Source organism: Chiloscyllium plagiosum, unplaced genomic scaffold (assembly GCF_037043375.1).
Source record: "Chiloscyllium plagiosum isolate Xiang-an unplaced genomic scaffold, Cpla_swu_hap1 HiC_scaffold_39, whole genome shotgun sequence".
Lineage (NCBI taxonomy): Eukaryota > Metazoa > Chordata > Chondrichthyes > Orectolobiformes > Hemiscylliidae > Chiloscyllium > Chiloscyllium plagiosum.
In genome coordinates, this window is record NW_028270177.1 from 22,844,880 (window position 1) to 22,858,937 (window position 14,058).

General features: G+C 40.4%; 1 protein-coding gene across 1 annotated transcript in view; it reads right to left on the reverse strand.

Annotated features, from left to right (window-relative positions):
• Positions 1–3,185: 3,185 nt before the first annotated feature.
• Positions 3,186–14,058, reverse strand: part of LOC122541018 (myocardial zonula adherens protein-like) — a 58,056-nt gene continuing 47,183 nt past the window's right edge. The window contains exons 10-14 of the mRNA XM_043677454.2: positions 10,698–10,792; positions 8,150–8,255; positions 7,069–7,152; positions 5,959–6,059; positions 3,186–5,548 (exon numbers count right to left, since the gene is read on the reverse strand). Of these exons, the coding sequence (XP_043533389.2) occupies positions 5,464–5,548; positions 5,959–6,059; positions 7,069–7,152; positions 8,150–8,255; positions 10,698–10,792 (471 nt within the window). The 3' untranslated portion in view covers positions 3,186–5,463. The remainder of the gene's footprint in view (positions 5,549–5,958; positions 6,060–7,068; positions 7,153–8,149; positions 8,256–10,697; positions 10,793–14,058) is intronic.

Here is a 14,058-nt window from a genome sequence, read left to right on the forward strand (position 1 = left end):
TGAAGCTCTCAGCCCAGCTTTCAAGGAAATACAGGCAAGTTCCACATCTTACAACAACATTGTGAATAACTTATTCAAAGAGATCAGGTAAAATATAACAAATCAGAATGGATAGTACTACAATGATGGTGGTTGTTACTTGCATCAGCAAACTATGGAACTTCCAGTAAATGTACTGTCCATATGAATTAGATTTGAGATTCAGCAGATTTTTGGCCAAGTTTAAAGTTTTTTTTGGTTTATCTTTGTGTTAATTTTGGTGAGATACAAAATGGAATTATGAGCGTAACTTAATTAGTGAAGATTAAAACTCCTCTGGAATGCATTGGCCATACCATTGACAAGTTATGATGAATGCTAAAGCTGAAAATGAGAGAATTTGCATTTCATTTTGAACATGAGTTGCTCATAAAAACTAAATGTCAAGTCAATGAAACAAAAAAAAGGTTACTGTGCATTTTGATTGAACATTCTTGTTGTTTGTGAACATATATGTGCTAACAAAAATGACAACTGTATGAGAAGATATTAGATTGTGCTTATATTTAGAATAAGAGTACATTAAAGCAACACTTTGACACAAGGCATTATCAAAATGTGAAAACTAAAATATTAGAGAAGATAGCTTTCAAATTCCAACAGCTTTTTATTACATAGTTGTATCTTTGGTTTGTATACTTTATGAAAACTGTTACTAGCTTTTGATACAAACATTTACAAACATTACAAAACATGGAACAAAATATAGGTACAAAGGGCTGCATTTTCGTTCTCAAGTTGTGAAATTTTCTGTCTCTCTGCACCCTTCTCGTTTCAGTGAGAAGTGTCCCAAATGATGAAATTGTTACTCTGGCATGCCCATTCCCCTGGTGATGAAAGGGGGATTGGTTGGAATTGGGAGCAATACTTTTGGGTCTGGGATAGTCCTGACTCTATTTTCAAAAGTCCATGGAATTTCCATTTTCTTTCTTCAAAAAAAGCAGGACCAAATTCCTTTCTTTGAACACTTTATATTGAACCCACCATATTTGATCTAGATGTTTGAAGTGATGTAATTTCCTTCACTAACAAAACAATGATCAGTCTATTATAGAATAGCAAAAAGGCACAATGCTGAGGCTGGGATTGGGGATGATTAGCTGTGGAGATTTGCTTGCTGGGTCAATGTTCCAATTTCCTAACGCAAGACCAGCACATAAGAGCATTGGAGCTTATGAATATTGGACATGGAAGCAGGAGTAGGTCTTTCAAGCCTGCTCCACTATTTAAGATGGTCATGGTTGATTTGATTGTGGTCTCAACTCCATTTTCCAGTCTGCACCAATAAACCTTAACTTCCCTTCTCCATCAAAAATCTACCTCACTCTGTCTTGAATAAATTCAATGACCTAGCTATCATTGTTTTCTGGAAAAAGAATTCCACAGTCTGGTGACCCCCAGAAAAGATTTCCCTTCATCTCAATGTTAAAAGGGTTAAAACCATAACAAGTTTAGCCTCAATCTGTTCAATCCCATAATAACTAGAATGAGCTTTCTTCGAACCTATCCTCATGCAAACCAATTGTTTTTCAAATAAGCAGACCACAATTGTACACAGTATTTTTGGTGTGGTCTCCCTGCAAAGAAGTCCCTCATTCTTTTTATCATTCATTCCCCTTGGAACAAATACCAACATTCCCCTTGCCTTCCCAGTTGTACAGTAACTTATTGTACCTGCATAACCAACTTCTTGTGATTCACTTACAGAGTACACCTAGAGTTCTCTATACCATTGGGTAATGCTATCTCCCTCCATTTCAATTCTATACTGCTTTTCCATTCCTCCTGACAAAAAGGAAAGTACACACATTTTCCTGTATTATAGCCCATCTGCCAAAACTTGCACATTTACTTAATCTCGAGAGTGTGTTGCTGGGAATTGCTGGAGATCTGATCTCCAGCATCTGCAGTCCTCACTTTCTCCACATTTATTTAATTTGTCTATATCTCTTTCCAGGCACACCACTAAAATTAGCCACCATAGATTTGGTCTCTTCATTCAGATCATTGATACAGAATGAAAATAGTTGAGGCCAGAGAACTGGTCCCTGTGGTAATCCATTGGATGCAGGTTGCCAATCCAACAAAAAATCCTTTATCATTACTTACTGCTTCCCGTTTGTTAACCTAACCTTTGTGCTAATATGTTACTTTCAAACTATCAGCTCTTACGTCCTGTCTAATGGCTTGTCCAGCCTATTCCCTGGTGTTAGTGGTTGTTGTGTCTTTCCATTTCACCTTGATTTTTAAGTATTATCTAAACATTTCTAAATCTTCTATGTTGGAAAAATTACAAAATATCTACTCAACACTTTTGCCATTTCTTTGTTTCCCATTATTAATTCTTCAGCATCTCTCTAGATGACCAAAACTAGTTTTAGTAATTCCTTTCCTTTCTAAATACTTATTGGAAACTCTTCCAACTATTTCTATATTACAAGCTAGCTTTCTCTCATCCTCTACTTACACCCATTAATTTTGGTTAAGTCATTCTTTGCTGGTTCTTAAAATCTGACCCAACACTAAACTTTGCAGATTTGTAATTTTTTTCTCCCCCAAATCGATACTTCCATATTTAGCCACAATCAATGCATCCTTTTTAAAGAGACTTTCTTTCTCACAGGGCTGAAGCTTTGCTTGGGTTTTCTAAGGTATTTTATACTGCAGCTCTACTACCCTATCATTAAATTTAGTTTCATTGTTTACTTTGTCCACCTCTGCCTTCATACCCTTATAGCTACTTTTAGTTAGACTTAATAGACTCATCTTATTCCCACACTTCTCTCTTCAAACTGAATGTATTTCCTAATCAACCTGTTCAGTGATGTTATCACACACTTCTGGAGCAAGTGGGACTTGAATCTGGACCTCCTGGCTCAGAATTAGGGACACTGCCACAACATCATGAGGTCATCCTCCCTTCAAACTGAATGTGAATCTCCCATATATTGTGATCCTATCACCTAGCTGCTCCTTTAGATGAGGTTATAAATTAACTTTGATTCCTGATGAAGGGCTTATGCCCAAAACTTCAACTCTCCTGCTCCTTGGATGCTGCCTGACCTTCTGTGTTTTTCCAGCACCACACTCTTCAACTCCGATCTCCAGCATCTGCAGTCCTCAATTTCCCCTATAAATTAATCTTACCCAGGGGAGGTAGAAGAGGGAACCTGTCTCATATGTTAGAAGGGCTCTGATTGAGCTCATTACCAGCTCTCTCCAGAGGCACTGTCTGATCTTTGACTGAATGGGGGTTCAGGATTGATGTGACATTAGTAACCCACATGAAGGAAGAGGTGGCTCCAGTGTAGGGACTATAGTCAGCATCAGCCCAAAGGCTTACAGCAGCCCCCAGCAAGTAAGACAGAAAGTGAGACAATCCTCGGTGCCTGTGGGAGGAAAGAGGAATGAGCAGCAGCAGCAAATTGCAGAGGATCACTGGACAAGAAAGACATAGTGCGGATCAAGACAAAGTTGGAAGATCGTGCTCCAAAAATGGCAGGAACTGGAAATGCTCCTGCAAGTGGTTAAAACCCCCAGCATGGCCTGAAGGGTTAATCAAACCTGGGGGTGAGGTGATCAAGTGGATGCCCTTCTTTACCACAGCTGTGGCCTCATCCTCTATAACCTTAACAAACAGCACCTACAGCCATTTCTGCTCCTTGCCCTTAAATGGGACTGGCTCCCAGATTGCTTCTCTTTTCCTCACTTACACAACTCTTGCCCAGTTCTAACACTTGTGCCCGGAAATAGCCTTGCATATACATGTTGCCATCAGACTGGAGTCAGGGACCAGAAAGCCTCGCGATCCAAGGTCCCAACCGGCATCTGAAATCCTGAGCAGCATTTGCAAGTTTGTAGTGTAGTTTCGCAAATTGGCCCAACTCGATGGCCCCAAGTTATCAAAAATCTCATGAGAAAACTCTGTCTAACTCCTGCCACTGCTTTGAATGAATCTATCCTCACTCCTACCAGTTAATTAATGCAGATTTATTAGCGGCTTGTGGGAAATTTTAATGTGCACCTGTTCTTGCTGCCTAATTAGTACTGATTCATCAGGAATTTGGTGGGAAGTTTCTGCATGTGTTCATCAATGAAATGGATGCCTATACAACATGTAAATGTGTTGAGTTTTCCACCCTTCATTAACAGCTAGTCCACCTGTTTTTTGGAAAATATAACAACATGAAGGGTGGAAAGATTTCCTTATTTTCATTAACTGTTCTACAGCTGTAGAATTTGCTATCAGACCAATGAAGCATGCAGTGTGACATCAGCACACAAACTGGAATAACATGCACAGGATTTGGTTTCTTCCAAAACTGATACAACTGTGTTGTTTTACATGATCCATTCTGAAGAAAACTGCCAGCCTGTTATAATCTGAATTGAGAAATGTCTATTTTAACTGTAACATGCCAGTTTGGGGTATCAATGTAACCTATTTACTGTTGGTGGCAGCTGGTCATGGGTCCAACCTCCGTTACAGTTAACAGTCTCTTCCTATATCCAGTGGAATATAGTACAAGCAGAAAAAGGCTTGACACTCAGTGTATTCCCTTCCCTAAACTCCAAATCCCCTGCTTCAGCAAATTGAGCTGCTAGCCAAGAAGGGAGGAATTTCAGGGCTCAGTCACTCAACTATTTACACAAAAGCTGCATTTTGAAATACTTTGGACCATCAAAACTTCATTCTTGCTCCTTTCTAAGTTCCTCCTCTCTGCTTACCCTGCTGTTGGACAGAATGCAAATTACGAAACTTCAAATTAACCAGTTTTCAAGACGTTGCTTGGGCCCAAAATTGACCTAATTCATTTCTATTCCATTAATAAAGATTTCAGTAGAAATTACAATTCAGCACAATAAGTCATACATATCATGGCCCTAAGAAGAATGTAAGCTCATATATTATATAATATTCAGTTATAATAGGAACGAGGGGAGTGTCCTCTGGCATAGCTGTGATAATCACATTTAATTGTAGTATTGGACAATGTGCAGTAGCTTACATGGCATTAACTTCCTTTATTTATCTGTACATATTTATAGGACATCAATATCTGGAGAATAATTTTGTAAGATCATTTTATGCTTTTTTCTCATTAAATATCATGCTCTCTCTATACATATTTATAAGATTAACACAGTTCCTAAATAAGCATAACACATTATAATACAAAATATATACATCAATAATAAATACTGTTTTTCTTTTACTTAACTCACTTGTAAAATAGAGACTGCCTGAAGTTAATTGATTTGTATAGAGGCTTTTTATCCTTTAATTTAAATGGTATTGCACTTTACTGGTAAAGAAATCACATTCATGTTGAACCAGCTCAAAGTAGCACCAGCTCCTCAGTGCCCAAAGGCGTGTCTGTCGGGCAGCTCCACTCACATGGATAATGTAAAAAGGCAACACATTCAGTGTGTCTGTCTCTGTTCACTTAATTCCATCAACCTCAAATATGGAGTGGTCACATGTTGCTTGCCTTTTACCGGAGTAATCCTGTGTACCAGCAAAAATGAGATGAACAAGTCAGTCAGAGTCAGAGAATCATAGAGTTCTTTGACCCATTGAGTCGGGGCCAGTCAAAGTCAGCCACCGCATTATTCTAATCCAGCACTTGGCCCATTGCCTTGTATGTCTTCACATTGCAAGTGCACATCTAAATATTCAGCTTTCAGATATTTGCATAGGAGGAGGAAGCATTTCCAAGAAGCACCACTTTTAACTTAGGGTTGTACTTGTTTTATACTTAAATGACCTCAACATACTTTTTGTCAAGTTTTGCAAAGTCACAGCATGTTCACATTGCTCACATGAAAAGACCAGTGTTCTCTTCCAGACAAAATGTTTCCTCAATGAAACTAGGTTCTAAAATAATGACAAAATGTAATAGGAAAATCTATATTTACCTGAGGGGAATATCACATGAAACTGCTTGTTCACTGGTTTCCACTGTTTTATGTTGACCCAAAGACATCATATAGTCCAGTTTGTCCTGAAGTTCTTTATTCTACAGATTAAATGCACCACCAACATATCAGAAAATGAAACATTTATTTTGTGTGGACATTTTACATTAGAATTCAACAAGAACCTATTAAAGCAAGATTTTGCAATAGTGAGTTTGTAAGCCTGTATGATGGTTCACTTATTTGTGAATTTGACTTGATTTGAATTATGTTGAGATAGATTCCATCTTTGGGTGACTGTCTGTTGGAGTTTGCACTTTCTCCATATGTCTGTGTGGGCTTTTTTCTGGGTGGTCAAGTTTCCTCCGACAGTCCAAAGATGTGCAGGTTAGGTGGATTGGCCATGAGAAATGGAAAGTTATAGGGTAGGGGATGGGTCTAGGTGTGATGCTCTTCAGCGGTTTGGTATAGACTTGATGGACCTCCACACTGTAGGGATTCTATAATGATTCTATGATTCAATGGACACAAAGGCAAGGTGCCCAATCCTCCAGGATTGTTCTAGGGGTTTCAGGCGTTAAGTATTTATCTCTGGGATATGGCTGCAAGCAACCCAGGAGGAACATCAAAGGAGCAATAAAAATGCATTTTAAAAAGTACTTTGAAGACTTTAGTTATTAATTACACGAAGACCTGAGGCAGATAAAAAGCCATTTAAGCAAAGATCATCCAATCAGTTGATTAGATTTTAGATTCCCTACAGTGAGGAAACAGGCCCTTCGGCCCAACAAGTCCACACCGACCCTCCACAGAACAACCCACTTCCCTGCACCTAGCACTACAGACAATTTAGCATGGTCAATTCACCTAACCTGCACATCTTTGGACTGTGGGAGGAAACCCATGCAGACACGGGGAGAACGTGTAAATTCCACACAGACAGTTTCCAGAGGCAGCGCTGTGAGGCAGCAGTGCTAACCACTGAGCCACTGTGCCACCCCCTAATGAAGAGATTTTGTTTTCCAAATGATATGGCAAGGTGGCAAGCCCCTAGTAAGGCCGAGAAGAGTTTTTTTATCTTTGAAATGTGTTTAAAAATATAATCCGCACCTCAGCTTCCAAAAATGAAATCCTTTCCATTAAGTCCTCAATTGTCACATCTTTCTGTTCAATTTTACTCTTCAGGATTTCTATCTGTAGGATACAGGAAGAAGAAAAAAACTTTATAACAAAAATATGAACCTTAACATAGTGTTATCACTGAGAATGTAATTACCAATTAATTCCCTTTGCGTAATTTGGGATTCTAATGAGTTCTGCCTATTTTTTAACTGTCTCAGGAAAAGACATTTAAATCAGTAGAGGGCGCAGCTCTGCGAGCTGTCAGAGAAAGCCAAACATTCCAATTGATTCGTATCATATCCCAGCTAGGAATGCTCAAGAGCTATTCATAAGCACAAGTGCAAAAATGCTTTATTCATTAAAATAATTGTGCTTGCTCTTAGATCGAATGCCAAAACTGACTTGGAGCAGTGCCAGAACCCACTGAATACTTACGGGATGATGTAAATGCAATAAGCATAGCCAGGCTTTATCGACCCAATAAAGAAGCAGGAACATTAAAGACACAGAAACATGACTCGTCCTTACAGCTAGTTGGCAAAAACAATAGTCTCAGGCTAACTAAGGATTCCATTTTTTCCCGAATTTACTTATAAAACAAAACATGCTGCTGAGTAGAGCTGCAATTTCATAATTAGTTCAAATAATTCATTGTTTTGGCGATTGCATTGTGATCAAGATTTCCTCAGAAATAAATTATTTGTTTTGAAAAAAGCAACACAGAAGTCAATCCTTTTAATTTGACATATTTGAGACCACAGGCTCCAGTTTGTTTAATATATAAGCTCTCCCCTCAGCTACTTAATGATTTGTGATAAAAATAATGAGGCTTTCATTCTGTATAATTCAGATTGTCCTAGAACTTTTACAGTTAAAATGTAAAATGTTTTGCAAATAATGTTATGATGGAAACATTAACAAACAATTCACTCTATCATTAAATTGTTTATACAGTTTATTTTTATAGGTTGAGTTAATACATATTATGGATATATAATGTAAGTGAGTGTTTAAAGAAAGCAGTGATGCAGCAATTATTCAAACTGATAAACAGTTGTCCTTTTCTCACCTCTTCAATCATTTGCTTGACTTTTCTCTGTTGACAGTGTACCATGTTGTCCAGGTGCTGAATTCTTTCCCTCAGACTGGCAGCTTCCTCCTCCAGTTTCTGGGACCTGACCCAGGCAGGGATTAACAGAGCCATGTCAAACGATGCAAACGATTCCAAAAGCCCATAAATCTGTCCACTGGTGAGGCTCTAGCCCTGCTCTGCCCCCACATTCCTCGCTGTTACACGAGTGAGTGCAAGATGATTGATTGCCAATAGCAAACCTCAATAGGCAAAAGGCCAATTAAATAATTGGAGCAAGGTGCAAGAGCCTTCGAGGGAGTGCGTTCTCAGAGGACAGGGCTGTATTCATTCGAAGGCTTTGTATTGTCAGGGGTGTCATTGGTGATAGGGAGCTTGCCAACCCTCCCCGGATAGAGGGAAAGAGAGAGGGAGAGTTACTGCACTTTAGAGAGAAAGAGAAACAGTTCCTTCTAGAGAGAGGGGGGGGGGGGGGAAACCTTTGTTCCCTCAATATGGCTGTGCTTCCTCAAGAAAAAGAAAGACAATTCCCCCAGGAGATGAAAGATTGTTTTCCTCGAGAGTGAGGTTGTGATCACTCAAGAGAAAGACACAAACTGTGTTTCTAAAAGAGACACAGAGAGATTGTACACGCTTTATAGAAAGGGGTAGAGAGATTGTGTTTGAATATGAGAGAGAGAGAGATTATCTTTCTGAGAGAGGGCCTGCGTTCCATCAATAGAGATATTTTGTTCTCTTGAGAAAGCGAGCGAGTGGTTATCCGAGAGAGGGGGAGCAAATTGATGAGAGAGAGAGTGAGAGAGAGAGACTATGTTTCACTGAGGGATACAGTGCTCCTGCAAGAGAAACAGTTTTTCCTTGGAATTGTTTTAATTCCCTCGGGAATATTTCTATTCCTTGGAATTTATTAGGATCTCTGGAAGTGACATAACTATCTAAATCTCTAACACAGTTAGAAATTTTTTTATCATTCCAGGAACTCCAAACACATAGTGTCAACATGCTGATACCTTTTTTAAAATATTTTGTATTCATCCAGGTACCAGAAAATGCTGCATATGTCCATTTTATCAGCCAACACCACCCCGTCTTAGAAGATTAGGTTCTTTGTTACTCTGCTCTATTAACGAGTACTTCAATATTAGAAGGGAACATTTCCAGTCAATTTATCTTTCCATTTCATGGTGTCTGTCATTTTGTCTGCCAACTAGTGCCAAGCTATGACCAGCCAAAACCCAGTGTTTACTGAGAACTGGGTTGAGATACCATGTCAATGGCAATAGCCTCCTCCCTTCCGCACAATCCACCCCAACCTGCCTGCTAAGCGAGCAGTAAATACTTGGATTGTGCTATCCAGAGAAAAGAAACTAATCATCAGAATCTCATCCAATATTCTTCTTAGTAAACACCAACACAAGCAAACAACTGGTTGTGGATGACACAGCATGTTTGTGGGCATTTTGGCTGCCTCATTTATGAACACAACAACAGTGACTGCTTTTCCAAAAGTTGGAAAAGGTTGTGAAGCACTTTGGAAAGTCTTAAAGATGCAATATGCTCCTTTAAAACAAATTCACTCTTTCTAGAACTCCTGTTGATAGTAAGGTAAATTCAAATCCAATAATCACAGGCAGGAAACACAGTTTAAAGACACAAGATACTACATTTAGGACTGAAGTGAGGAGAAATTTCTTCACCCAGAGAGTGGTAAGCCTGTAGAATTCTCTGCTATTGAAAGTGGTTATAGTTCTCAAATAGATATAGTTCTTAAGTCTAGGGGGATCAAAGGGTGTGGGGAGAAAGCAGTTGGATGACCAACCATGATCACACTGAATGGCGGAGCACATTTGAAGGGCCAAATGGCCTACTCCTGCTCTTGTTTCCGATGTTCCTATGCCTTCCACACCGGAATCCAAACCCCTTCTGTTCTATACTTACTCAATATATCATATTTACTTCATTCTTCAACATTATATCAGTGTAGAATAACAGTATGTTGGAACAATAATCATTGGACTAATAATCTAGAAGCCCAGACCCATGTTGTGCAACACAGGTTCAAATCCCAACGTAACATTTGGTGGAAGTTAAATTAATTCTGGAACATAAGGCTTGACTTAGCAATGGTGACTGTTATTGAGTTTTGGAAAGAAAATTTGTCATCCTTACCTGGTCAGATCTACACAAGACTCCAGATCTACAGCAATGTGGATGAATCTTCAATGCTCTCAAAAAATGGCCCAAAAACCAATCAATTCAAGGGCAATTTAGTGACAGCCTTGACAGTGATGCCCACATAGCAATAAGAGAGTAAGCACAATGTATGAAAAGGTGCTCTTCAGTGGGACTTGTGTCTCGAGTGGCTGTACATCAATAGTAATGGATTAGGATTTCACAACTTATTTAGACAATGAAATGTGTAAATAAATGGTCTTCTTTTTAATATAAAAACTAGATATAATTATGTTGTGAGAATATACTGCACATCCATGAACAGTATATAGTACTAAATATCATTTAAAGGTACCTTCTGAGGTTTCCTGAATCTGTTTCATCCCTCTGTTGAAGCTGCCAGAGCTGCCTCTCTTGTTGTTGTAGCCTCTGCTGTAAGAGGTGACGCTCCTGCAACAGAACTTTAGTTCAGTTACTCCATTATAGGCAATTACACTGAAGGCAAACAACAGTACCACAACACATGTAGCCATATTTTAATAAAATCGAATGTAACTGAGCTGCTGAATAGTTCACTCATTTATATTTAAAGATTGATGCCATTATTGGTTCCCTACATCTATGGTGTTATAGTAGATAGAACATAGAACATTGAACATAGAAGAATACAGCGCAGTACAGGCCCTTTGGCCCTCGATGTTGCGCCGATCCAAGCCCACCTAACCTACACTAGCCCACTATCCTCCATATGCCTATCCAATGCCCGCTTAAATGCCCATAAAGAGGGAGAGTCTACCACTGCTACTGGCAGGGCATTCCATGAACTCACGACTCGCTGAGTAAAGAACCTACCCCTAACATCTGTCCTATACCTACCACCCCTTAATTTAAAGCTATGCCCCCTCGTAATAGCTGACTCCATACGTGGAAAAAGGTTCTCACGGTCAACCCTATTTAAACCCCTAATCATCTTGTACACCTCTATCAAGTCACCCCTAAACCTTCTTTTCTCCAATGAAAACAACCCCAAGTCCCTCAGCCTTTCCTCATACGACCTTCCTACCATATCAGGCAACATCCTGGTAAACCTCCTCTGCACCCGTTCCAGTGCCTCCACATCCTTCCTATAGTATGGCGACTAAAACTGCACACAATACTCCAGGTGCGGCCGCACCAGAGTCTTATACAACTGCAACATGATCTCAGGACTCCGGAACTCAATTCCTCTACCAATAAAAGCCAGTACGCCATATGCCTTCTTCACCGCACTATTTACCTGGGTGGCAACTTTCAAAGATCTGTGTACATGGACACCAAGATCCCTCTGCTCATCCACACTACCAAGTATCCGACCATTAGCCCAGTACCCCATCTTTTTGTTACTCTTACCAAAGTGAATCACCTCACACTTAGCTACATTGAACTCCATTTGCCACCTTTCTGCCCAGTTCTGCAGCTTATCTATATCCCGCTGTAACCTGCCACATCCTTCCTCACTGTCAACAACTCCTCCGACTTTCGTATCATCCGCAAACTTGCTCACCCAACCTTCTAGCCTCTCCTCCAGGTCATTTATAAAAATGACAAACAGCAATGGTCCCAAAACAGATCCTTGCGGAACACCACTAGTAACGGCACTCCAAGATGAACCTTTACCATCAACTACTACCCTCTGTCTTCTTCCAGCCAGCCAATTCCTAATCCAAACCTCCAACTCACCCTCAATGCCATACCTCCGTATTTTTTGAAGTAGCCTACCATGGGGAACCTTATCAAACGCCTTACTAAAATCCATATACACCACATCTACCGCTTTCCCCTCATCTACCTCCTTAGTCACCTTTTCAAAGAATTCAATAAGGTTTGTGAGGCACGACCTGCCCTTCACAAAACCATGCTGACTATCCTTGATCACATTATTCCTATCCAGATGTTCATAAATCCTATCCCTTACAATTCTCTCTAAGACTTTGCCCACAACAGAAGTGAGACTCACCGGCCTATAGTTACTAGGGTTATCCCTACTCCCCTTCTTGAACAAGGGAACCACATTTGCTAGCCTCCAGTCTTCTGGCACTATTCCTTTAGACAACGAGGACATAAAAATCAAGGCCAATGGCTCTGCAATCTCCTCCCTTGCTTCCCAGAGAATCCTAGGATAAATGCCATCAGGCCCAGGGGACTTATCTATTTTCACCCTTTCCAGAATTTCTAACACCTCTTCCCTACATACCTCAAAGCCATTCATTCTACTTAATTGTGACTCAGTATTCACATCGGCAACAATGTTCTGTTCCTGAGTGAATACTGACGAAAAGTATTCATTCAGTGTCTCCCCAATCTCTTCAGCCTCCACACGCAACTTCCCACTACTATCCTTTACTGGACCTATTCCTACTCTAGTCATTCTTTTATTCCTGACATACTTATAGAAAGCCTTAGGGTTTTCCCTAATCCTACCAACTAAGGACCTTTCATGTCCCCTCCTTGCTGCTCTTAGCTCTCTCTTCAGGTCCTTCCTGGCTACCTTATAACTCTCAATCGCCCCAATTGAACCTTCACGCCTCATCTTTACATAGGCCGCCCTCTTCCATTTAACAAGGGATTCCAATTCCTTATTAAACCGCGGCTCCCTCACACGACCCTTTCCTCCCTGCCTGACAGGTACATACTTATCAAGGACACTCAATAGTTGCTCCTTGAACAAGCTCCACATATCAATTACGCCCTTGCCTTGAAGCCTACTTTTCCAAGCCACGCATCCTAGGTCATGCCTCACCGCATCATAATTTCCCTGCCCCCAGCTATAACTCTTGCCCTGCAGTGCACACTTATCCCTCTCCATCACTAGAGTAAAAGTCACCAAATTGTGGTCACTGTCCCCAAAGTGCTCACCTACATCTAATTCTAACACCTGGCCTGGTTCATTACCCAGAACCAAATCCAGTATGGCCTCACCTCTTGTTGGCCTGTCTACATATTGTGTCAGGAAACCCTCCTGCACACATTGGACAAACACCGACCCATCTAACGAACTAGAGCTATAGCTTTCCCAATCAATATCAGGAAAGTTAAAGTCCCCCATAACAACCACCCTATTACTTTCACTCTTCTCCTGAATCATCCACGCAATCCTTTCTTCTACGTTTCTAGGACTATTAGGAGGCCTGTAAAAAACTCCTAACAGGGTGACCTCACCTTTCCTATTCCTAACCTCAGCCCAAACTACCTCAGATGGCGAGTCTTCATCCATCGTCCTTTCCACCGCTGTAATACGATCTTTGACAAGCAATGCCACACCTCCCCCTCTTTTACCCCCACCTCTGACCCTACTAAAACATTTAAACCCTGGAACCTGCAACAGCCAATCCTGTCCCTGTTCTACCCATGTGTGGTGTAAAATTATGTCCCAATACATGTGTGAATCATAATGTAACACATGTATTGGGCCAAGCAGTGGAATGTGGTGAAACGGTTAAAAATTATGTCCCAATACATGTGTGAATCTAACCAGAATGGAGGTGTTGCTTAGTCCCGTGTGAATCTTATTACACACCTCCCCGTGTGAATCTTCTTATCTGTATGTAACCAGAATGGAATGTGTTTTTTAGCCTTGCTCTGCTGTTCACATGAATGTTTATATCTGGAAAAGAGTATATCAGCTGGAAAAGTCTCCAGTTCGGTGAGTCTGCTCCGGGGTTACGTTTAACCGCCGA